We start from the raw sequence: 26,327 nt of genomic DNA on the forward strand, positions 1-26,327 counted from the left end.
CAGGATTTGGACTGTGCAGGCCTGGCCAGTCGGGCCTAGGGGGAGGTTTCTGACTGACCAATCTGGGTGACCTTTAAAAACTCTATATATATGATGAAATCAAAACAATAAAGGTCCTTTCCTTCTTGCCACTGAGAACTGGGTTCTTTTCTCTGCTAGCGGCTCAACAGCGACAAATAAGAGGTTAAAAAAAGGGCACATCTAGGAAAAGCTTTGTCTATTGCTTCAGGCCCTGCAGCCTCTCATCCTCCCTGTGTTATGATGAGAGGAGTCTATGGAGAGCTTGGGGTTCAGCCTGTGGATGGAAGTGATCACACTCATGATCCTGTGCGTACTGCTCACAGTCCTGGCCCATGTATCCTACACTTCCTTCCTCATGGGCTTTGTGCTAGTGAACTGGAGTCTCTGGTGGTATGTGCAGAAATGCCAAGAAGAATACAGCATGTGTGAAATGCAAAGCTAAAGTCTTTGAGTACTACAAACCGAATCACCATTTCTCATAAAATGTTGTAATATATGTTTGATGTGTGTCTTGTCTTTCTATTTTCTTCCCTTAATTTTGGCTCTTAGAATGTCTTCCAGGTAAGTTTAACTCACAGAAGACACTTAGGCTAAATTTCAGAACTAGAACAGAAGCACTGATTTGTCTCATGTGTTCACATAGACATAATACTGTACGATAGGCACACAGCCACAGCTGTTCTATTGATACTTGCAAACTCAGAATATCTATCTTGTGTGAAACGATATAGCTGAATATGCTGCCAGAAATCTTTTACACTTCTCTATTTTCCAGTACACAGAATTTTCCAGGCAGTTACTTACACATCAGTAGGATGGCACAGACATCTAAGCTTTCAGTAGGTGACTGGCAGCATTGTCAAAATGACTCAGCACTCAGCCCTGGAAAGGCTAATGAGTGGACAGATGAGTGGAGTTGGCTCCTATGCAGGAAAGAGCCTGTAAAGCTTAAAGATCTCCACTGTGTTGTTAGCTTTGACTGAGGTTGAAAAACACTGATTCCAAGAGGAAAATCTCTATTACATATCCCATGATGCACATTATTTTATATTGGTGCATTTTCACATGAATTTGATAGGGGTACCGGAGCACCTCCCCTGTGAAGATAGACTGAGAAAATTGGGAATGTTCACCTGGAGAAGAGAAGGTTGTGTGGAGACCTCATAGCAACCTTCCAGTATCTGAAGGGGGCCTGCAGGGAAGCCAGTGAGAGACTCTGACGGGAACTGCAGTAACAGGACAAGGAGTAATGGGTATAAACTGAGAGAGGGAAAATTGAGGTTAGATATTAGGAAGAAATTCTTTACTGGGAGGATGGTGAGGCACTGGAACAGGCTGCCCAGGGAGGTGATGGATGCCCCAATCCTGGCAATGTTCAAAGCCGGGTTGGGTAAGGCCTTGAGCAACCTGGTCTAGTGGGAGATGTCCCTGCACAGGACAGGCAGGCTGGGACTAGATGATCTTCAGGGTCCATTCCAACCCCTTCACATTCAATGGTTTTAAAGCCTCAGTCCAAGAACTGGGCACTGCATACACACACAGAGCAAAAAGACCCTGTTCTGCAGATACTGCAATTTATTGTTATATCGGCACTTTGGTGGTTTCAGGGATACCCAGCACCTGCACCTCGAGCCTTCCCTGATCCGCCCCTGGCTGCCGCAGTGCTCTTGCACCGGGAGGCCGCTCGCCTTCACTGAGAGGCAGCCACTTGCGGTGATCAGCCTGCCTGATCAGGTTTATCCCAGCTACGATGACTTTTTCCCTCAGCACTCGGCACCTCGTGCACAGCGACACCTGCCGCCGGCCTGTGGGAGCGTCCCTGCGGCCGCCTCAGCGGGAGGGAGGGAGGGAGCGGCCGCCCTCACTAAAGATGGCAGCCGAGGGCGGCCGGGCACCAGCGTGGCGCCGCGGCTGAAGCCGCTTCCGCCCGCCCCGCCCGTCACATGATCGCCGGAGGCTGCGGCCGCCGGTGCCCGGCCCCGGCGGGGCAGAGCCCAGCGGGCTGGGAGCGGCGGCAGCGGGGGAAATTCGGCTGAGCTGAGCAGAGCCGGGCTGGGCTGGGCTGGGCTGAGCCGAGCCGAGCCGAGCCGAGCTGAGCTGAGCCGGGCCGGAGCACGTTCCCGGCCGCAGCGGTGGCGCCGGGCGGTCTGGCCCTAAGCGCGCTGCGCGGTCCGGGTGGCAGCAGCGAGATGGAGCCCGAAGAGGGAGAGGATCGCACTCCGCTGCTGAAGGAGCCCCAGCCCGACACGGGTGAGAGGAGCGGCAGCTGCCCCTGTGTTGCGGCGTCGCGTTGCCATGGAGGCGCGGGGCGCGGGCCGCGAGCGCCGCTGCGGGGCCCGGGGGTCGGTGCCGCCGTGCCGCTGCCGGGGTGACGGGTCAGCGGTGAGGGGTCAGCGGTGAGGGGACAGCGGTGACGGGTCAGCGGTGACGGGTCAGCGGTGAGGGGACAGCGGTGACGGGTCAGCGGTGAGGGGACAGCGGTGAGGGGACAGCGGTGAGGGGTCAGCGGTGACGGGTCAGCGGTGACGGGACAGCAGTGACCGGACAGCAGTGACCGGACAGCGGCGAGGGGCTCGGAGGCTGCGCCGCCCGGCCGCGCTGTTGGCGGCGTTGGGCGCTCGGGACTCGGCGGTGCCCGGGCTGCTGGATCAGGCGCGGCCCGAGGCCTGACAGCGGTCGCGGCTCTGCCGGTGGCGGGTCAGGCGCGCAGCTCTATCACAGACACCTGCCCTGGCTCGGTGTAATTGCAATGAAGGCATTCCAGCCCAAACACCGCTCCAACTATTAAAAACTACCGGGGTCTACCCAGATCGTGTCAAAATTTCATATGAAGGCGGTAATGAGTAAGACTAATTGCTTGCTTGTTATTGAGGCATGGAGAGGAAGGAAGGTGAAAGGATGCACGAAGGTAGGAGAGAAGGCTCGATATATGGTCAGAGCTTAACAACAGAGCCCGCGTGTTTAGTTGCTTGTGCTGTTTCTTTCCCCAGAATGTATAACCTATAAAGTGTTGACTAGGATTTTTGGTTTTTTCAATATGCCATGCAAAAATGTTCCAACCTACTTAGCAAATGTGCAAATGCATCTAGGGGGGTTGGTAACAAAATTGCTTCAAGAGTGCCAGAAAGAGAGAATTTGAACTCAAGTCTTACTAAAGCAATATGTTCTTAAGTTTGCACAATGCATCAGGCTCCAGTTGCAGGTGGCTCACCTCACCCACAAGGAAAACTACAGCAGATGAGCAACTTCCTTTAACTGCCATGCAACTTGCAGCACAGACTTATTTTTTAACTGCAATTTAAGAATCTTGTTCAATTATAGCTACAGTGCTTTAAAACATGCCCCTGAAATCAGAATTAACTATAGATGTAGGACCAAAGACTGCTGGTCAAGGTAAGATGTTGAACACAATGCTTTCAAGTTGAGTTAGCTGCTTTAAACCTTATGGGGGTGAATGTCTGAGTCTCTTTGATTACAGAAATCTCCTGAAACACACCTGTAATCTTCTTGAGTCTTCTGTTCTGTTAGCCTGATATAATATTCTTAGGTATGATGGAATGACAGGGAATCAATAATTTAGTAGCTGTTTGCTTCAGACTTTCAGATCTACATGTTTGTTAGGTTTTTTTCACAAACTGTTTACAGTTGGAAAAAAGGTCTGACACTAGTGACCTTAAGTTCTTGCACATCTGTTTTGTGGAGCTTGCTCTCCATACAATTTGTATACCAGTAAGAGTCTTACAGAGGAAAAGTAATGAATGTTCCAATTAATCTGCATTTCCAATGAAGGTTTACATCATCAGTGTGTTATTCAGCTTTCTGTAACTATTGTCTGACCCCAGCAAATGCAAGAAGTGGAACAGTTAAGTAGCTTTACCTGTAATTATATTCATTGTTGTAAATTATATGACTATACATTTCCTACTTAAGGGAAATTGCTTTTTAAGCAGCAACAAAGAACAGCAAAGCTGCTTAACTAGTTTTTGTGTAGTAAGTACTTCCTGTTCTTCGTGCCTGTTGTTTTTAAAGTAAGCAGTAAAATCTTGGCTGCTTTCCCTCATGTCATTTAAAAATCCAATGTGGCTTTTTCAAATGCTTCTGTGGCAAAACTTGCAAAACTGCACATCTGGAAGGGGTTTTGCATATTTGTACAATAGCCTTGTTTATTATTTATTTATTAAGTTAACATAGCAAGTACAGCATCTCTGTGTCATTTTAACAACTTGTTCAGCCCATAATGAATTTCACATAAAGTTTGTCAGGATTAGAGACCACAAAAATTGGAAAGTTCTACTAATTTCATTAAAAACAATCTTGCATAAAGGCTCTGTTGGTGTTCCAACTGAAAAATAAAATCCCATAGGCTCATTCCTTGTTTCAGAGAAGTTACTGGGAAGGGCAGGGTATCTCGTCAGCTTGTCCACAGGGCATGTCCTTTGTTTCTTACTGCAGATTAGAGAATCCAGACAAGTGACATACTGCAGGAGCAGATGAAGCTCCAGTCAATTCTGTTGTTCATAGATGTACTTGTTCTATTCATCATTTGAACTCTGAGTAGTGAAAGATGAGATCGCTGTAGACTGATGTAATATCTGCTGATCCCCAGCCTTCCCAGAGTTTCAGACATCCAGGTTAAGAAACTTCCCATTAGCAACACAGCTCCCTCATAGGAGGGGAAATTCTACCCTCTATTTGAAAATTCAGCAGATTATTCAAGTAGCTCCTCAACAATGTGGCATTGCTGCTCTGTAGTGTCGGGTATTCCCAGTCCATAAAGAGCAGCTGCAGAGCTTTAAGCTGTTACAGCTCAGCTCTGATCTGGATCTCCTGGCACTGATGAGTGATCTCTGCCAAATGCTGCTGTGTACTACTGTAGGAAATCAATAACTGTGTTACAATGCATAGTCTGGTATCTGTGTATAAACAGCTGACAGAGCTGACAACCCCACAACACAGATTTTATGCTGAATCTTAGGACTCATTTCCTTTGTTGTCTTGTGACTGCCAAGAGGGATGAGCAGGGCAACAGGGAAACTGTTACTGTTTCACAGTGCCACCACAGTGTTTGCTATTCCCCTCTCTGGTAGTTTCCTCTGGCAGCTGTCAGCAAATGCATATTCCCTTATAAGCAAACTTTTAAAAGGAAAACTTGTCCTAGAAAAGAGCCTGAAATAGCAATGACTGTTCTTTAGCACTACTTTAAGAGTATTTGTTTTTCTTTAACCATTTTTGTTTATGTTACAGGCTTCCTACTAATTTGTTTTCTGGGTTTTTTTAAGTGTGAAATTCTATCTTGAATAAATATTACAGTATTTTCGAGAAGACCTTTGAAACTGTATTTCTCAATCCGTTTCCACAGACCACACATTACCCTTCTGCTGCAGCCCCTTCTCTTGTGTGGGTACCTGCCTGTTTTCTAAATGAGGCTACGTTTGCTTTGCACATCATTACAAAAGTGGGTTTAAAAATTTCTTCAACCAGCCTCAGACTCTACCCCTGTTGAATAAACCCCTTAAGAAGAAAAATTAACTTGTCTCCTTGCCAATTTTTTATCTCACCCAAAGATGTCTGAGAACATTAGTCAAAACTGCTTATGAGTTGTTCTTATTCTGTTAGGTCTGCTAAACATTTTTCTTTTGCTCTCGTTTCAGTCCCTGCATGCTGCTCAGCTCGCTACAATCTCGCCTTCCTGGCCTGTTTGGGGTTCTTCCTCCTGTATGCATTGCGTGTGAACCTCAGTGTTGCTCTGGTGGATATGGTAGAACCTAACATAAGCTTAGCAAAGAATGTGACTTCCAATGTGTGTCCAGAGCACTCTTCCTCCATAAATGTTCCTCGCAACACAACGGTGAGGTCTCAAACATATTGTCCTGTAATGTGGCACGTAAAAGTGATTTTAGTAGAAGTCTGATAGATAGAACCATACTTAGGTGCAGGAGGACAGGCTCTTTTTTACTGGATGGCATTTCCAGTGGTTCTTTTAAAGCTGTTCTGGGAAGTAATAGCCTTAAATGACTAGCTAATTGAGAAGTGCTGTGCTCAGGGTCAGGTTTTTTTATATACTTCTTTTCTGTGCTATTCCTTAAAAATTGGCTAATCTGGCCACGTAGATCTACCATGACTCACTGTTTTATATGCCACTGACTGATCAATTGTTATTGTTACATCTGCGTCAGAGCGCTCATCACTGTCTAATTTGCCTGTTCTTTGCACAGTCACAATGACATGAAATTTCATTACAAATTAGCATGTACTATTTTTTTCTCTTCACTTCTTTGAACTCTTTCTCAGATCACGCTTTTTGTCTTTATGTATTTTACCTCTGACTTCCCATAATCCTTAAAATCACATTTCTTAATTGAACTGTTGGATATGGAAAAATGCTTCTAAAAACATCTCCAACTTTGTGAATTTGGACTTGCATAGATCTTGTCTTGCAGTTGAAGTTATTCGTGAGCACTCTTGCCATCTTTCTGCTTTCATTTTGTTTGTTTCTTTAGAGGTCATTTATTATTTATCACAAACAAATTATAATGGTGAACTTTATGGGAAGATTCTATCTCATCATTTCCATGAAATATATGGTATTCATTTAGATGCTGAAAAATTGGTCTTTTGGAAGTGATCCCAAATTTCAGAATCACTTGGTTGGACAACAGTTCATATGTTCTTGCTGGCTTCCTTTATAGCTGCATATTCCTATCTCAATCATCTTCGCTTTTATTGCATTTTCCAATAAGCTCATCTTCCCTCTCTTGTGCTTATCCCATTATTCCACCTACCCTTGTGATCTCTGTCCTTGACTGCTCTCTTTTGTTATACTAAATTTAAGCACCTGCATCCCCTTCTTTGTTTTTTGGTCCATAAATTTTCTACAGGTAAAGCCATTTTCTATAGCATGACAGAATGTCCACTCTGTGATTCAGAAGTGAGATTTGTACTCAGGCAGACTTATGTAGTCAGTACCTGTCACCTACACCAAAAAGGGATAACTGCCAGAGCACTTGTATTTCATGTAGTGATGATTTTCATACTTGGGTTAGATGTGTCTGAACACACTGTAAACTACCTGAATTAACTTTTAAAACAATTTTGATTGCAGTATAGGTGTATGTAGAGAAAGGAGACCCTAGGGAGTAGGCCATGAAAATTTTGACATTTACTTATAAAGGACTAAGTGGGGGATTAATGTTATAAAAAATATAGTCAGAGAAACTGTTATTCTGAACTTCTGCATTTTGTTGAATTTTTTTTTTCCTCTTTTTAGGGAGAAAAGTATTCTTGGGATGCTGATACTCAGGGGTGGATCCTTGGTTCTTTTTTCTATGGCTATATCATTACTCAGATTCCAGGAGGATATCTTGCAAGCAGAATTGGAGGGAAGCTGTTGCTGGGGTTCGGCATCTTTGGTACCTCTGTATTCACCTTGCTTACTCCCTTAGCTGCAAATTTGGGAGTTGGCTACCTCATAGCTGTCAGAGCTTTGGAAGGACTGGGAGAGGTAATCTCGTTTTTCCTATGTAACCTGAAAATGCATCTGAATAATTTGTTAATAAATCGTTGTGATTAGACTCTGTGGATGTTGGTATGCTGGAATAGTATATGTATTGTTTCATTTGAGTGGCTTAGTTTTTATGGTTTTTTTTTAATAATTAAAGCATTTGCACTATATTTTAGCCTAAGCTTTTCAAATAAGAAATATAAGGATATTTGAACCAAAACTAGAGTTACTCTCATTTTTCAGAAACCGGAGCCACAAAACAGTATTGTTTGTATCATTGCTGCTTTTCCAGTATACACAGAATCAAAAGCAGGAGAAATTAATTCTGCCTCCTTATTCTCATGCCTTGCACAATTTCTATAAGTGCTTTCTTGCTAGACAACAAACTAACAGATTGTACTACTGCTTGTTAATGAAATATGCTTTGAAACATGTAAACTTGAAGTGAGTTCTAAAATCCTTGCATTTCAACAGAATGAAATGTTGTTTTCTAGGGTGTTACCTTCCCAGCCATGCATTCAATGTGGTCTTCTTGGGCTCCTCCACTGGAACGCAGCAAGCTCCTTAGCATTTCATATGCAGGTGAGAAATTCCCACGCTGATAATGGGATTATAAACTTTTACTACAGTAACAGGGAGGATTGACTTAAATCAGAGGGATTTATATTGTAAATTTTAATCAGCATTTAATCCAGAAAATGTAACATTAAAGTAAATCTTGCTTTGCATTAATTTTTTTCATTTATTCATGGCTTTTATAACCCTGACAAAAGGTATTGATCTGCAAATAAGTATAAACTTCAGTCTAACTTTGGTATAAAGGGGTGCAAAGAGTTACTGTGAAGCTGATTAATAGAAGATACTGTAAATAAAAAAGATTTAGTATTAGGAACAAAAGAGCTGGGACAGTCAAGATAGAGCTCTTTGGTTGGTTTTTGGAGGGTTTTTAAAGTGTTTTTGGAAGGACTTGGGGAAGAAAATGTCCAAGGTCCCATGCATTGCTGCAAGAGTTCCTTGTCAAAGTTCAATACTCCCTGACCAGATTCTCCTAGATATTGTATGTCTGGGAATTGTAATGTTTGATATCAGATTTACTTGTTTAAAGATATTTGCTGTTACATAGGATTTTTGATTTAGCAGAGTGATACAGAATGTACTGAAAGCACAGTACTAATATAAGTTAACATTTAACAAAATATAGCAATTGCAATACGTGTTTGGGTTGAAAGCAAGTAGAGTCTGTTCTCTCAGGAATTCTATTGTTTAGCTTTTATACTTTGTGTTGGGCTGGCCCACGTATTTACTCCCTTTCTGCTGGTCTGCCTAACTCAGGGAGACAGTCACACTTTTAATGAGCTGAATGAGGAGAAACATTTACACCACCAGCTGATCCATTCAACTGACACAGCTGCTTATCTAAAACAAAGGCCACCTTCTGGTGCCCTTTGTGTTGAGATAAAGTTGAGATAAAGTCAGCTTCTTTGCAACAATGGTGGTTGGTCACACCAGCGTTATTTCCTGAGCTTCATGGACATACTGCTCTTGCCCATCTCCACTGAGCCTTCTTGCATTTGGTTTATTGGTCAGTCACACTGCTCAGGGCAGTATTTGTGAGGCAGGTGAAAAACAGGTTTCTAAATTTGCTAGTCAAAATTGACATTATTTCTTTGAGGATGACAAATTTTGTGTTCAGTTACTAAAGAAATTGGTTTGCTTTTCTCACTCTTGTTAGTAGCAATTCTATTACAGCTTTTATTTGACCTGTGGCTCAACAAGAAGACGGGGCTATACCATATAAACTTCAGCTACAGTTTCTTAAGGGGCTAAGCTAGTCTAGTGACTCACTTTTCCTAGATGAAGCCTTAATCCTTTCTTCCTCACATTTCCTCACTTTGCTCTAAAACAAGTGTCTCATCACTTGTTGAAGTGACCCTTCAATGAGCCACTTCAACCCACCAAATGCATTAGAAAGCTTTTCTCTTTCTCTTTTTTTTAAATCTGTTTTCTGACTTAGTGTTTAATTAAATCTACCTTAAAAGACGTCTTCATGTGAGACCCAGCACACAAGCAGAGAGTACAGAGTTGAGATTGACTTCTACTGTGTTTTGCAATTGGGAGTTTTTAAACTGTCCTTTTGTACTTTGTGAAACTATGCTAATGTACTGATGAGAAGAATCTGTGGCCTTGAAGAGCCAATTGTTAGCAGTCACAGGTGGATAAGATATCTTGTGTAAGCTTGGCAGACTGTTTTCCTTCTTCCACATTGGCAGTCATGTGGCCTGTAGTTAATTTAATCCTGATCATGTTGATTTTCTGAGAGAACATGTGGTTGAGGTTATATGTAGTTGTCATTTTGATTTATATTTTCCATGATGTATGTGGTTTTGTTGTTCATATTGGAGCTTTTTTTCTCAAATAAAAATTACTGTTTCCATGAAGATGGAATCTAGGTAGCCAGAATATCAACGTAATCTTAATTTTTTCTGAGTTGAGATTAGGTTTGGAGAAGTAATCATAGAAATAACATTAGACAAGACCTAGTGTTTATCACCAGTAGAGTGTCTAAGTATGTAAATAATATGGGCGTCTGATTTACATTTGGGAGAGGGAAACACCTGCCACCCTTATTCTTTGCAAAATGTATGTTGAATTATAAGCACAGAATAGCTCTTTCTGGTTTTTGGCTTTTTTCTGTACTGGAATCTGCTCATCTTTCCCTTCTTCCCTGATCATACACCCTGTCACATTCAGGGAACATGGAATTTGAATCTACTGGTTATATATGGATGACTTGCGATTCATGTTTCTAGCATTCCTGGTTTTGTAGAGCTAGTGGGAGATACAAAAAAATGCAGACTCACTATATTGTCACATTATATTCCCAAGGCCTTAATTATACTGTGTTCAGCCCTCTCTTGTTCTACAGCAATACCAGTTGACTAATTTGCATTGGTTTAGATGTATTAGAGCCATCACTTTATTGGAGACAAATGTGCCAAGAATGCTTATCTTTTATTGCTCTTTGTTTCTAATTTTGGCTTCTTAGGGCTTTATGGCTCTATTTACTTGGAGCTGCCAAAGCAGCTCACTGTGGCTGTGTTTCTTTAAAGCAAAGCACAACCCTCTAGTGGTGGTGACAATCTTTATGCATGATTTATTACAGAAAAATAAAATAACTCTGAAATGCCACTCATACTTAAGGGGTCCATAGGAGATCTAATTATTTTTCCACTTTGTTTTACTTTCTTCCGGTAGGTGCACAGCTGGGAACTGTTGTGTCTCTGCCTCTATCTGGTTTAATTTGTTACTATATGAACTGGGTTTATGTGTTCTATATATTTGGTGAGTTTTGTTTTGATTTTTCTTAATTATTAAAAGTACAATCCATATTGTTTTTGAAAAGCATATCTTATAAAAGTTATTTTAAGTTTTAAAAGCGTGTTTGACATGTTGAGTTCTGGGCAATTAGAGATACTTAAAGTTAAGTAGATTCCAGTGAATGGCTAAATAAGCCTTCTTCCAATGAGCAAAGCTGTCTCTGAGTTGGACAAAAGCTGGTACAAGTCAAATGCTCTTAACTCTCCCACTTGAAAACAACAGGCTGAAATTTCTTATTTGAAGTGTGAAATTGAGTTAATAACTTTAATCCCAGGAATAAACTTCTGCTTTGAATGAAAGAACGTGTGAAAAGTTACTGCTGCTTAAAGTGTAAACTGTGGAAAATCTCCAGCAGTCACAGGGACCCAGAGGGAATGCCCAAAAGGCATAGCATATTTACTGTGACTTACGTTCTAAAAGAGGCTGAAACAAAATATTTTTTTTAACAGCGTGTCACAGATCAAGCTGATGCTTTTTATAGGTCTATTTATGTATTTGAGCCATTTCATATTCTGCATGGGTAAGGGGGAATCAGAATATAAGAACAGGGTTACATTTTCCTAAAACAAAAAATCTCCAAATTTTTATAACTTACAAGGATTAAAATCAAAGAACTGAACCAAATGAAATGTTACAATGTTACAGTTACATGAAAGTGAAGTTAATTTGGATTGATTATTGAAAAGTTACCTGTTTTTCAAATGACAATTCTGGGGTTGGCTTAAGAAAGAAAAGGAGGATTGGTACATCAATTAAGCTGTATGTAGTGATATTCTGTGCATGTACACAAAGTATTTTTTGTGATTGAACTTAATATGAATTTTTTATTTCCTGAGGGTGAGCCACATCCTTTGTGACTCTTCCATGTTACTGATAAAAATACAATTATGTGTGTGCACACCACTTTCTTGCTGTATGAAACACTTCAAGTAGAGAAAAAAAAAAAAAGAGGAAAAAACAAAAAAAAAATATTCGGCTTAGTCATCTTCATTCTTTATTATATCTAAATGTGCATGGTTAAGCCACTTTGGGCAGCTAGTGTTTGTAAGTAGATAGAAAAAATCATGTTCATTAAAATTATGTTAGAGTATTGAGAAAATACTTCTGACTAAATATTACCCATTTGATGTAATTGCTTATTTTTTCATTTCAATCTCTTTACCCATCTTTTCACAATAATAGGAGCACTTGGCGTATTATGGTGGTTCTTCTGGATGTGTTTGGTTAGTGATACACCAGAAACTCACAGGAGCATTTCACATGCTGAAAGAGAATATATACTGTCTTCTCTAAAAGATCAGGTACCACACTTTGGTAGAGACCTACTTGCATAAGTCCAAACATAAAGCACGAACATTGTCATTAATGTCATGCTCTGTTTATGCATAGAATAATGTTCTTAACCTGAGATGGAAGCAGAATTTTTGAACAAAAAAAAATTTAAATGGTGCCATTGTAAACTGAAAAACAATCAATAATCAAACAAAGCAATTATAATAATGCCTTTTGTTACAGATGTTGCGGTGCTTTATTTAAAAAGCTTTGGATTTAAAAAAAAGGTCAAATCCATTATTTTATGTCACTGTCGAGCCGCTAGCAGAGTAAAGAGGACCAGGTTCTCAATGGCATAAAAAAGTGTCTTTTATTATTTAATTCCAACTTATATAGACTTTTGAAAGGTCACCCAGATTGGTCAGTCCGAAACCTCCCCCTGAGCCAATTGGCCAGGCCTGAGCTGTCCAAATCTTGAGACACTGTTTTTAATAACATCCAAACTTTATCTTTGTTTATAAAACACAGGTTAAAGAGAGAAGAGAGTTCCCATGGGAAAGGTCTGTGCTAGCCACAATTTTATACTAGATCCAGACCTGTATAATGTCTTTAACATTTGCAATGTGGTATTTTACAGCATTTCTCTTTCTCAGTGTATCATCTAGAAAAAGAAATAGATTACTGTTCACAGAGAAAATGCTAATGAACCAGTTCCTAATATGTGCATAAGATTCATTCCTGTGACTAGGGATATGTATTTCCAAACAGTGAAGCTGGCTGAGAGATCAAAATTAATATCTGGGATTGAGTAGGAAAGCTTCAGCTAGATAAACACCTGAGGGGTGACTAAATACTTAATTATTTATAGTAAAAGCAGAAGGCATCAAATTGCAAGAAGGGAAGGCATACTTTCTGAATTACAAAATGCAGTAGTAATTGTTTTACTTTGGAGTAGTAAACATCAGAGCCATATCATACCTTAGTATACCTTCACTGAGAACTGAAAACAGTAATGAATTCATTGCATCTGTCTTGCATCTATCAACTGAAACTCATTTTGTGCCTTTCAGAATAGATGATCAGCATAGATTTGGTTAGCATCAAAACACTGTATTTAGTAAATGTTCATATCAAATGCTGATTTCTTTCTTTTTCTCTTTGTCTCCTGCTTGCCAGCTTTCTACACAGAAATCTGTTCCCTGGAGACCTATGCTGCAGTCCCTTCCACTCTGGGCCATCGTTGTGGCACACTTCTCTTATAACTGGACTTTCTATACACTTCTTACACTCTTGCCCACATACATGAAAGAGATCCTGCGGTTTGATGCACAGGAGGTGAGAAATGTAAAAATATAATCACTTTCTTCTGAATTAAAGCAACTAAATCACATGCTGTTTAAGAGTAGATTAACCTGTTTAATAACCTGGAAATGTAAATGGGTAGCTGGGAAATGATAACCCCACATGATTAAGCAGATGCATCAAAAATATTGCCTGCCTTTTAATTTCCTCTTTTTTGACTTCTTTGACATTAACTTTAGTGCTAGCTTTGAAGTTAAATTTTCTGTTTGAAGATGCATGGTATCCATCTTTAACTGCTTTTTTTTAAAAAACAGTAACTATAAAAATATTGTCCCTGTTATATGGCTTGTATGATCATTTCACATTTTGCTCCTAGTTTTATGGCTTCTGAAATACTATCTACTTCTTTGGTAACTCATAAAGGAGAACATTTCCAGTTAAAAATAAAACTAAGATTGGACAAGTGGCATTTTTGAAACTATTTTAAGGATGAGGTTGCAGGAAGGGACAGAGGGAAGCTTCATTCTGATTGGGTCACTTTTCAAATTGTGACTTTCTTTCCTCAATGAGCAGCAGAGGTAGAAAGCTTTTCTTGCTAAGATAACCTCATGAAGCAAAACCACAGTCTTAAGGTCCAGATATAGTGATTTTCAAGGAAATTTTATAAAATTTAATTGTTTTTCAGGGAAAAATTAGGGGGGGAGGTGGAATATTCTTACTTATAGCAATTACTTGATTGTACTGGTCTGTCTTTGAGGAAACAGTTTCAGTGATGACATAGTTTACCTGGAGAAACTGGTATAGCTAAGAGAAAAAGGCGCTCAGAAATTTCAAGAAGTTTAATATAGTATTTTCCTGGTTTAATACACAAAACTGGTTTAGAACAATCTGAAGATGAATGCCATGCAAGAGAGAGGTGATGCCAGCAATCCTGGGAAGGGAAGATGAGGAATCTTAGCATTAGAAGAGAAGGTTACAGTCGGGCAAACTGCAAAATGACTGGAAAAAGACTAACTGAAGTTACTGGTTGGGTTCCCTATTATGTCTCTTCACAGAATACCTGAAGAGTTACCAACATCTGTGAAAGTAATTTGCTGCCACAGTTCTCAGTTGCATGAGTTTTGTAAAACCCCATTGCATGAAGTGGTAACAAATTCTGCTGCAAAGTGGTTTCCTTTGTCTCTGGGTTATATTTCTTCCTTTCGGAGTAACTTAGAGTACTGACTGTTGTGAACATTAAAAAAAAAAAAAAAAAAAGCTTGTGTAATAGTGTTGGAATAACTGTTACCACACATTTCAGTGGAAATTGCATTACTGTTTAAAATACTATATACTTGCTACTGAATAGTCCATCAATTTTCTTCCTAAAATAATTGGTTAAAAATAACTCTGTGTCTTTGAGTAGTGCTTAAAATTTTTTAATTACTGAGACTGTCTTCTATTCTTCAAAATTTTACTTACTGTTTTTAAAAACTGAGCTTTGAAACCCAGCAGGCAGCATGCTTGGGTGCTGATAGAGTGGACTTCAGGGGTTGTGTTTCTTGTTTCATTTCAAATTAAAATTCTTAGGAGATCTTTCACTTGTCGACAAATATACATTTCATACTACTGTAAAAATGTTATAGTATTTCTATTCAAATACCTCTTTTTAATCACAGATTAGATCACATTATAGCTCTGTTATCAGTAACTATCCGTAATTGTTTGGAAAGGCTGTAAATGTAGGCAGTTTAGTAGTACATTTTGTTTTCCTTCATCAGAAAAACATGTAGAATCAGGCAGTAGTCTCTAAACAGCACTTGTTTAAAGTAATGGGAATTAACTGGTGACTTACACTGAAGTCATGTCAGATCCTGAATAATAACTGTTTTGGAATCAAGGGATGACCTGCCTAGATGTGATGAAAGTCCTAGTTCTATATTTTGTCTCTGTTTACAGCCAGCATCAGATGTTTCAGCAGATGGATAAGGAATAATGTAACAGCAGTACAAAACCCAGAGGTTCTGTATAGCTTTCAAAATTCTAAATTATATTTAAAACTTCCACTTACTTCATAATGGTATACTGGGAACTTCCATGATCAGGTTAATGCCCACAGGATACCTTCAGTTATAGTTTTCTTTTTCCTGAACCCAGTTGCTGATGTGAACCTTTGAGTTTTTGTTCAGTCTGCATCGGTAGTTACGGATTACATAATGCAGTGAAAAGTTTACACATTGGTATCTTTATTATGCTTTGCTTTTTCTACCCCTAGGTCTGTCTTTTGTGTAATACCAACAATTATTATGTGGATGGATGGTATTGACACTTCTGGTTAGTCTCAGTTAATGTTTCAGCACAAGTGATTTTTTCAGCATATTGATTTGTCATTTCAGTGTTTTAACTGTCTTTTTTTATCCTCCTTAACAGAATGGATTTTTGTCTGCCTTACCTTATTTTGGCTGCTGGTTATGTATAATTCTGTCTGGGCAAATCGCTGATTATTTACGGGAAAAACAGAACTTCTCCACTGTTTGTGTTCGCAAATGTTTTACCTTAATCGGTAGGTGCAAGTATCATCTCTTGGAACATATAATCTTAGAACATATAATAATATCAATTTGGGAAAATTGAAGGGCTTGGGAGAGTAGTCTGACATTCTGCTGTGAGATGAGGCAGCATTGTGCATGGCTTGAGAGGAACAACTTTATTTGTACATTAATCTGTCAAGAGTAAATCCTATCTTTTTCCATGAAAAGTAGGCCTATTGGATAAGAGAACACTAAGAGCTTGTCAAAAGCTTTTTTTAGGTCAAGATAATTGGACTACAAGCAAACCAATCAAATAAATGGTCAGGTAAAATCACCATAAAAGGGATGATAATTGTTTGACAGAATGAAACATTGTTATCAAACAAGGTTAGTCAAATTGACAGGATATTTTTCTGCGTGAGCCTATTCCCAGCTCTCTGTTGTTCAGTGTTTTGTTTATCTAAGACTAAATAGGAGTACAGCTGCAAAATTTACAGTTGCTACCATGGTAGGAAGACCAAACAGAATCCAAAATGGTCTTGACTAATTGGGAGGAGAGATGATCTGATATCACCAACAGATAAGCCAGATCACATTTTTAATGAACACCAGTAAAAGGCTGTATTTAGGAAAGACAAGTTAATTGCTGAATAAACGAGGGGGCAGGGGAAAGAAATTGGAAAAAGAAAAGACATTAGGCACAGGATCCACAAAACTTGCAGCCCACTTGTTGTATGGTCATCCTTGCTGCCTTCTCAATTCAGCTGATTCAACTGCTTTCTTTAAAGCAGCTCTTGTAATAAATCCGCAGATGTTTTGTTTGTTTGTCTTAAGCCTATGCTATTTTGGTGGTTCAGTTTACTGCAGGGCCACACACCTCACACCCATGTATGTAGAACTCAAGAGGAAAAAAGTTGTCTTAGGAAAAGCAGGCTTTAGGTTGGCTTCATCAACAAAAGCATGTACTTGGAGCTGTTTGCAGAGGTCACAATGTGAATAGGCTCTGCTGCTGGGAAATGGATACCAAAGCTGACTGCAGATAGGAAGCAGTGTGCATGAGCTCATGATGGCTGATAAGCTGTTTCTAGTGCCTGATATAGCATCTCTACAGCTATCCTGGGCTCACCCAGGGTTCCCAGTGTCAGCATAACTTCAATTTATTTATAGCAATAAATAAAATTAATTTTTGAGGTAATTTTCAGTATCTGTTGATTTTTGTTAATTTTTTTTTTCTAGTTGTAGTTTGCTCTTTGCTGCTAGAGTGGGATATTTCTGATCTAGTTGCTGTTTCCTGAGACAGCAAGTCTTGCAAACCATCTGCTCTTCCTTTTTACAAGAACATGTAGTGATAGGACAGGGAAGAATGACTTTAAACTGGAGGAGTGTAGATTTGAATTGGATAATCAGAAGAAATTCATTACTGAGCGGGTGGTGAGGCACTGGAAGAGAAGTTGCGACTGCCCCATCCCTGGAAGTGCTTAAGGCCATGTTGGAGGGGGTTTTGAGCAACCTGGTCTAGTGGAAGGTGTTGCTGCCCACGGCAAGGGGGTGGAACTATATGATCTTTATGTCCCTTCCACCCCAAAGCATTCCTGATCCCGCACCGTCCCAGTAGCGCGCGCGGTGCAGTGCTGGCTTTGCACAGCAGGGGGCGATGGCAGTTGCATGGACAGTGTTCGCCCAGCTTGGAGCCTCCAAGTGTCTCTCGTGTTAAACGTCCATTGATTCTGAGGTTTCTGTCCTAAAGGAATGATTGGACCTGCGGTGTTCTTGGTAGCAGCTGGATTCATAGGCTGCAACTACGCACTGGCTGTTGCGTTCGTGACCATATCAACCACATTGGGAGGATTTTGTACATCAGGGTACAGCATCAACCATCTGGACATAGCACCTTCGTAAGTATTGCTGAAGATGTTGTTAGTGCATGTGAAATGTTTATGACCCCCCCCTTTTTTTCTTTTTGTGTCGCTGGGGGGCCTTGGAAATGTAGCTATGGAGCATGTGCTGTACAGCACTGGAGTGTAAACACTGACAATTACTTGGGTTTACAGTACTAAGCACTGTATTTGCAAAAAAGAGCAACTTTGGCAGATGATATGATATAAACAATAGTTTAGAATCAATCCAGTTTTGATCCTGCAATAATAAACTATTTAATTCCTGTAATTACAGATTGTAATTATAGACTTGATGGACATTTGTCATATTTGATTCATGTTCTTAATAGGACAGTGTTTTTTTAACTGCACAATACAGTTAAGTGTTTCACTGTTTTCAACTCTTCCGTCGGAGTTATCAACCTTTAGTATGAACATTACCATATTTAAGCACTGTGATACAGGCAAGTTATTTGCATTTGAAAAACATTCTTTACACTGGAATATAAATCTTGTTACAAGTAGTGGACCTGTTGTCAGTAAGTGACAGATCAGGTATGTACAATTGCTCTTAAATGAATAATTTTCAAGAATGGAAAGTTAAGACTTCAGGCTGTAATTTGTCCGATGTGTTACCAATTCAGAATTGGGCAGGTCCATCAGTTTTCCAAAAGAGTGTGGATGTATGTATATTCTTTTAAAAGTGCACTGGGAAAAGTCAAGTACTTTGCTTTGTCATTCATTTACCTATTTGTGGTAGCACTTAGATGTGAACAGGGTCAAATGACTTTATTTCCAAAGAAAAGTGTGTTTCTGTATTAATGTGTAAAATGAAAAGAATTTAAGTATAAGTGTAGAAGGAAAAAACATTCTGTAGGAATATTACCTGTGGCTAGCACAGTTTTTTCCCATGAGAACTTTCTCCTGTGTTTTATAAACAAAGATAAAGTTTGGATGTTATTAAAACAGTGTCTCGAGATTTGGACAGTTCAGGCCTGGCCAGTCAGACCTAGGGGGAGGTTTCTGACTGACCAATCTGGGTGACCTCTGAAAAGTCTATATAGGTTGGAATCAAAATAATAAAGTCTCTCTCTTTTCTTGCCACACTGAGAACCCGGGTCTTTTCTCTGCTAGCGGCTCAACAGCGACAATTACATATAAAAAAATTCTGATCATCTAGACAGCTTAAATGGGAGACCTCAGGTTCCAATTGAAGATGTTATCCAGGCTTTGGCAATTGAAATGATGGTGATCATGTCCACAGTCATGGACAATTTTTGACCTAACAAATGAATATGAAATAGTGAGAACCCAGTTCATCTTGGCAGGTGAGATTAGGTAGCAAGCAAGAGAGGAGCCAGCTATAAACAGCTTGTACTGCTGAATTGAATATGAAAGTAAGAAAAATAGCTTCTGTGGTGCACTTTGTTTTAAATCACATATAACTAAAAATTTAGAAAATGTATTTAAAGCAGTGTGTCTCGGGTGTTGTGGGATCATTGTACAACTTCTGTTTCAAGCTTAGTTTTGCAGTGCAACAGTTATTTTCCAAAATATGTATTAAATGATGCTTGTTATGTGAGTACAATTTATCCTGTCCATGGAATGCAACAGAGCTGTGACAGGAAAACGGAAATCATGCAACTGCAGTGTGACTTACACATAGCACGAGGAACTTCTCTACATAGGCAATGGCTGAGGTTTCCCAGACTAGGAAGTTGTATGTGTTTTCTAATTTGAGATACTTCATTTTGCATTTCAAATGTGTTTATTTCAAGAGTCAGTTTGTTTATAACAGTAATCAGAGTATTTTAGGTGTTGAAAAAAAGCCACAAGAAGAAAATTATGTTACACAGTGCTGATGCCTGTCAGCAGGCATAGTTAGGTTCTGCACATGAGCTGCCGCTGATCCCTCTGACCAAATCCCACTCTCTTCTTTCTGCCCTCGACAAAGTCCTGTTTTTATTCCCTTCGCATTTACACCGGACAAGTTCCTCTAGCTTTTCTTCCCCCTCAGACAAGAAGGGAGCACACTGAGTGCAAGAGGGGTAAATGTCTTGCTGGTAGTTCAGGGACTTTGGCCCAGCATTGCCTCTAGAGGGGAATGGCTGTGCATGAGGGAAAACTTTCCTTGGTAGTGACGTGGTTGTGGTGAGTGTTTTTTTATTAAAATTAGTGATTTTCTATTCAGCACATGCATGCTTTAATTCAGGCTAAATCTGTCCAAATGGGGACAGAGAAGGAAAAGAACACGTCCTTGTAACAAAGGTCATATTAAAAAATTTCTTCAGATACACAAATGCAAAAAATATCTAAAAAGAGAAGAAAAAGAAGACTGTGTTTCCCCCTCCCCCACACCTAATTTTTTGCAACTTGTCTGAGCTTTGTTGGATAAAATGATCAAGGCAGACATGCAGAATTTCAAGGAAATGCTTGACATAACTGTAGAAATCTAAAAACAGGGTCTGCATAAAATTGTGAAGGAAACCTCTGTAAAGAGTTTACACAGAGCTCAATATTTATTTTTTGTAATTTACTTAAAGATATTAGAAAAACCAGAAGTGATTCAAAGCGGTTTCAAAATGCACAAATGTATATTTTAATTGGTTAAAAGTATGCTGCCTAGAATAGGAAATGATCCCTTTTTACTACTAAAACTTGCATTATACCAAAAAAATCATTATTATATTCACAGGAAAAAAGGGAATGAAAATACCAATGCTTAATTAGAAACAATATTTGCTATGTGGTTTTGGTTTCTAACATATATTTAGGGTTGGGGACAGGAAGGAGACAAGATTGTTCTCTTAGGGAAAATATATTATATTTTAGCTCTTTAAATCTACATCAGTACCTTTCCATTATTACAAATTTTAGTATCAGTGTTACTATGTGCCTTAGTAATATTCATGTGGCTCTGTTATACACTAAATACTTCACATAGCTGATATTTTAACTCTTGATTTTACTACTTGACTGCTCTTCAAGTTAATTTGTATTTGGTTATCCCCACAATACCATAAAAACCTGCCCAACAGCTTACTATTGGTCTTGCTCTACAGACATGTCACTTTTTGCTTTCCCTTTTCACTCCACTGTGCTAAGGGAGTGGCATCACAGTTATCTGCATCAAACAGCAAGCACTATCAAGAATGCAACCTATGTCAGAAACACTGAGCATAAACAGAGGCATTTAGCCAGCCATTGGTTGCCAAAGATCTTTGGTGATCAGAGAACTATTAAACTATGTTTAGTTTTAAAACTGTATGTTAGCAGTACTGTAATGCTTAAACATGTTGAAGACAAAGTGCATTTCGTTCTGCTTAAAGGCTTTAAATGGGGTTTTGCTTTATGTGCTTATTTTTCTAAGGGAAACTTTTACACTTCAACTTTCAGCTTCATAAAAGCCTATTAATTCTAAACCACTTTCCAAGACAGGAAGACTGCATGCTAGGTTTTTAAGAAATAAAGAGGCTTTAACTAAAGCATTGCCATGATTTAAACTGATATGTACTATAGACTTCCAAGAAAAAAATCAACTAGTAGGCTAGATGATTGGTTCCCTTTCTCAGGAAAAAAACACATTTTTTTTTACTATCACTGGAATGAATACACATATTGCAACCTTTTGTACCAATGCTATACTGGTACAAAAGTTTTGGTAAATAAAAATTCAAAGCTATGCATTTCTCTTTGAGATGTTATGTTGTGTTAGAAAATGTTATGTCTGTTATATTAAAATCAGTCAGGACATAATTTTACTCTGAACAGCCTAAAATGATCACTGGTATATGACTCCTTTCTCCTATGGTAAACTGCAATTATTAGATTAGTATTTTGTATTCTTCAGCCAAAAAATCCACCTTGAAAATCTGAAACACAAGGATTTGTGCCCTGGTGTTTGGAAGGTCAAACTGCTGTGGAACATCTGGCTCTTGTTTCTCTTCAGCCTCTCTCACAAGTCTGCACTTGTGGTACTGTTTCAAACTTTCGGTATTGCAACATGCCTGTGAGAGAGATCTTGACTTGCTTAGAGATGAGGTGCTGAGACTGAGATATTAAGCAAGTTACCAGCTTTTCCCAGCAAGTTTTTATGGCCGCTGGTGCACATGCATAAATTGTGTGTGATAGAGCAGCACGTTCATGGAACAGGAGGCCTCAGAATGGAGCTGCAGGAACAGCAACCAGCAAAACTGGTTTAGTCAGACCCATTTCCCGTTGGCCTTGACCCACAGAAAGCTGAAGGGAAGTTCTGCCACAGCGCTCTGAACTGTCTTTGGAATATACATTTTGTAGTGTAAGTGGGGATATGCAGCCACACTGCTGATACTACCTTCTTGGCAAACAAGTTTTTAGCAATGAAACAGCACTTTGTCATACTCCTTGTTGTCTTTCTACTTCAAGACATGCAATGTGTCTTTAACTGCTCCAATGGATCCATTCCAGACAGTTTGGTTATGGCTTAGTATAGGGGATGTGGGTTTGAATTATGGAGCTTGAGCAAAGCCATAGGCAATTTCAGTTAAATTCCATAACTAGCCTCTGAAAAATAGAGACATACAGAACCATTTAAGTAGAAAAGGATCTTTAGGATCATCACCCCCAGCCATTAACCTAACACTGCCAAGTCCACCACTAAATCATCTCTCTTAAAATGTATGTACCAAGCTGTCAGTGAGTTGTTGTTAGAAGAAAAGCAAGTTATTCCCACTGGAATATTTGTGTTTTAATTTGTCTTGTGTGATCAAGATGAGGCCTACATGATCAGGTTAGGCAAAATTGTTTCCACAATTGATAAGCCTAACAAGTTAATAAGCAGGATTAACACCCTCTCTTGTAGGTATGCTGGAATTCTCCTTGGGATCACAAATTCTTTTGCTACTATCCCAGGAATGGTGGGGCCAGTTATTGCCAAAAACCTCACTCATAATGTAAGTCTGTTTATTTTTTTTTTCAGTTGTTATATTTTTGTCTCAATTGAATAGAAATTCTTTCTTCTTAAGCCTGCAGTCATTAAATAAAATGTGGGTTACACCTGTAAGTCTTATTGTTCCAGTGCTGTGAATTACTTAATTCCTTAATTCCTAGTCCTTATTGTTCTGATTCTGATCCGGAAAATAAGGGTAAAACCAAAGACCTTTGTAAGACTTGAAAATTTTAGTGGCACACCCTTTATATTCTCTAGGAATAAAATGAATATATTTTTATCACAGTAGAACTGTGATAAAATGCCAACTAGATAAGACATTTGTGGTATTATTTCATCAAATTAGAACTAGTTCTTACTTGTTTGGTTTTTTTTAATTAGGCTCTCACGTGAGGTGTTGAGTTGTAATGTCAGCATTTGTCAGATAAGTGAGAAACTAGATTCTAGTGTTAGATTTGACTTCCAAGGAGATGTAGTGATTTGGATAGGAAAAGGGAAGCACTTGGGCTTTTGAGGAGTTTTTGATTACTATTTTTTCAATGAACTATAAAAATTATTCTAAAATCTTTTAGGAGAGGGAGATGGGAGGAGTAAGTTTAGTGATACACTTGAATTTTTGGAGTTGGAGGTCATTCTAAGGATTTTCTTAAAAATCACAGAATCATAGAATATTCTGAATTGGAAGGGACCCACAAGGATCTTTGAAACCAACTTTTAAGTGAATGGCCCATATGAGGATCAAACCTGTGACTCCAGCATTGTTAACACCATGCTCTAACCAAAATAATCTGAAAATATTCATTAATACATGATTCCAATAAAATTAGTTCTTCCAGATATCTTAACAAATAGGTTGGTTTAGGGTATTTTTGTTTGGTTTTGTTTTTTCCCCTTCAGACTAATGCACTTTTCAGGTATTCTGTTTCTGTAGTAAGATCATTTACAGGTTACCTACTGCATCATCTGAAACTTAAAAAAAAAAAAGCTCTAAGACATCTACAGATATTATTTCTTTATTTGAAAAGGAAAAAAAAAACCCCAGAAACCAAATAAACCACAGTTCTTTAGTGCCCATTTATTAAGGCCTTTCTTAAATACCAGAGCTTAGAGGATTACTCTTGAAATCTGAGTTAAGGTAGCTACCTTGTTTGGACCAAAAGGCTTATGATTCTGGAATGTTCACATTGTAGTCCTTAAAATAGCTTACTGCACAGTGCAGGGCACTTCAGCTCTTGAATCATCTGATCTGAAAGCAAGGTAGTGTTTCCTTTACAGTAGCATTCTCTGCATTTGTGTCAATGGTTCTCCATCTTGGGTGATAAAATGATTGAGATAGTGTAATGCAGTTCTGATAAGACTGTCTTTGTAAGCTGCATTATAAAACTAGAGTTGACTATACTAATGATTTCATCCTTTATGTTTATAATGCTTTTATGTTGCTGTGAAATCATGCTGAATGATGTTTACATTTAAATAGGCAAAGCATGTAGCATTGATTTTAAAATTACTTTTTTGTGAGTGTGAAGCTGCAAATTGACTGCATCTTTTTTTTCTTTCCCTCATTTGACAGAATACTGTGGCAGAATGGCAGATGGTTTTCTATATTGCTGCCTCTATTAATCTATTTGGAGCAATTTTCTTTGCATTATTTGCAAGTGGAGAAGTTCAGGACTGGGCAGTCAGTGGATATCACTTGCATAGAAACTGAAGGAGATGTTGAAATACCAAAGCTGTGCTGAGTCCCGTTGTGCTTAGAACTATGTGACCGGAAAAGTGCCTTCCCTGCTGATGCCTAGGAGTCTTCAGAGCTATTCAGATAAACTATTTTATCTCTGTATCTTTTGTACTGAAAACAATTTGACAGCCTATGTGTGCTATTTCCTAACAAGAAACTACTTGGATTAAATATAGAAATTTCATGCTAGAACTTGATATCAAATATATGATCAGAGACATTTTATATCAGTGTGCTAAGCTCTAATACTTTCCAGTTTTTAATTAATTTTTCTGAATTAATGTGTAGGCAGATGTTTGCTGATACTGAAATGAGAGGAAAAAGTAAAGTGATTATGTAGCACTGTAAGGAGGAATGGCATGCAAAGAATTGTACCCAAAACTGTTTTGATTTCCATTATGAGACTGATAGTTTTTTGCTGTTTAAAAAAGTGTAGAAGAGCTCTAGTTCTATACAATCTTTTATAGCTCTTTTATTTTGTCAGCGTTTTAATGATAGCTAAGAAATGCACATGTGATTTACTTCTATTTTACGCACAAGTTTTGAATATATAAACATTCCCTGTTTCATGAATACAGCTTCACAACTAATACACAGCAACAAAGAAGTAAGTGTACCATTAGGACTGACAGTGTCCTCTGTGGTGCAGGTTTTTCATATAGGCCTCATCTTTATTTATCTCTGCAAAGAAGAAGCAGTGCAGCTCAGTGGTTCAAATCTAGGTAGTGTACAAGAGTGAACTAGAAATAGAATATCTGCATGATTACCTTAAAATGACTTTCAGTTTGGCATTAATTTTTTTTGTCTCTTAAAATCAATGCAGTGGAATTCTTTCCTCTTGCCTGTAGATATGTTTGTCAGCTTGTCAGTGTAAATGAACTAAAATAAGGCCAGTAGCAAATAATGAGGAAAATCAGTTCTCTAATGGAGTTTGTTAGTCAGGTAAAACTAGAGTATAAAAGAACTAGTGCAATAACCTGGTGCTGCTAGTCTCCTATCAAGATAGAATTTGACACTCAAGAGCATTCTTTGCACAACATGCATTTAAATGCCAGAGAGTAGGATTAAAAGTTTATGAAAATAGTGGCCTTTTTAAGAACAAATGGCTGAATAATTTTGGAGCCACAAAGCAAAGGAAAATTCCTGTGCCAAAGATTCCTGAATTGGAGCAATTAGGTGAAAAAGAAAAATCACTGAGCTCTGGGTTTTTCATTTACCACCAGTCCAAAAGAAAAGCCCAGTACTAAAGCTGCTCCAGTGGAGCCTACCTTCCTTCATTTCTAGGAAATGGCATCTGCCTCTCCTTTTTAGCTTTAAGAGCCATTTTGTTTTGGCCTTCCTTGAAGTGTCATGTTCTCTGATGGTGGATTTAAACTGTGTTTAAATCTGTTTGTGTCTGCAGCATTTCCACAATAAACAGTGCGTTCTTCAGATTAAATTAGTACTTATTCAGTGGGAGTATGTTATAACTATATTGTGTCTTCAGTGTTTCTATAATAAATGGATTGAATATTAACATGTGCATCTATTGTTGAAAATTACTATCTCCGTGAAGTTTGAACACCATTTGGAAAGCTGAACAACAAGGTTGGTGACTGGATTAAGGAATGATTAATATTTTCTTGGAAAATTACCTTCTTTAGAAGTTTTTTGTGTGGCTTTACAGGTAAGTATTCTCTTCTACCTGACACTGTATTAAAAGTAATAATTTCACTTTATGTGAAATTTGTAACTCTTTCAGTATCTTTGGTTACAAAAGAGGGGGAAAAGGTTAAAAAACAAAAGATTGTATCTAGATTAATTT

General features: G+C 38.8%; 1 protein-coding gene across 4 annotated transcripts; it reads left to right on the forward strand.

The window, feature by feature from the left end:
• The first annotated feature begins 1,973 nt into the window (after nucleotides 1-1,973).
• On the forward strand, nucleotides 1,974-26,039 carry SLC17A5 (solute carrier family 17 member 5). Of its 4 annotated transcripts, none has more exons than XM_085056493.1 (11): nucleotides 1,975-2,271; nucleotides 5,673-5,869; nucleotides 7,289-7,522; nucleotides 8,017-8,104; nucleotides 10,778-10,864; nucleotides 12,083-12,201; nucleotides 13,349-13,507; nucleotides 15,884-16,016; nucleotides 17,732-17,879; nucleotides 22,702-22,792; nucleotides 24,359-26,039. In XM_085056493.1, the coding sequence occupies exons 1-11, from the start codon at nucleotides 2,211-2,213 to the stop codon at nucleotides 24,494-24,496; spliced, it is 1,455 nt and encodes a 484-aa protein (XP_084912619.1). In that variant the 5' UTR covers nucleotides 1,975-2,210; the 3' UTR covers nucleotides 24,497-26,039. The 4 variants fall into 4 exon arrangements, with proteins under 4 accessions (XP_084912622.1, XP_084912619.1, XP_084912621.1 ...); XM_085056495.1 differs by lacking the exon at nucleotides 1,975-2,271 and adding an exon at nucleotides 2,626-2,929; XM_085056494.1 differs by lacking the exon at nucleotides 1,975-2,271 and adding an exon at nucleotides 2,981-3,414.
• The last annotated feature ends 288 nt before the right edge of the window (nucleotides 26,040-26,327 follow it).

This window comes from Lichenostomus cassidix, chromosome 3 (genome assembly GCF_008360975.1).
Source record: "Lichenostomus cassidix isolate B80296 chromosome 3, HeHo_3.0, whole genome shotgun sequence".
NCBI lineage: Eukaryota > Metazoa > Chordata > Aves > Passeriformes > Meliphagidae > Lichenostomus > Lichenostomus cassidix.

Bases quoted from the DNA above. Each gene is read 5' to 3' on its own strand.
- SLC17A5 (XM_085056493.1), top strand. From the start codon at position 2,211: ATGGAGCCCGAAGAGGGAGAGGATCGCACTCCGCTGCTGAAGGAGCCC. The intron at 7,523-8,016 runs GTAATCTCGTTT...GTTGTTTTCTAG, and splicing joins CTTTGGAAGGACTGGGAGAG to GGTGTTACCTTCCCAGCCAT. The intron at 17,880-22,701 runs GTAAGTATTGCT...CCTCTCTTGTAG, and splicing joins CATCTGGACATAGCACCTTC to GTATGCTGGAATTCTCCTTG.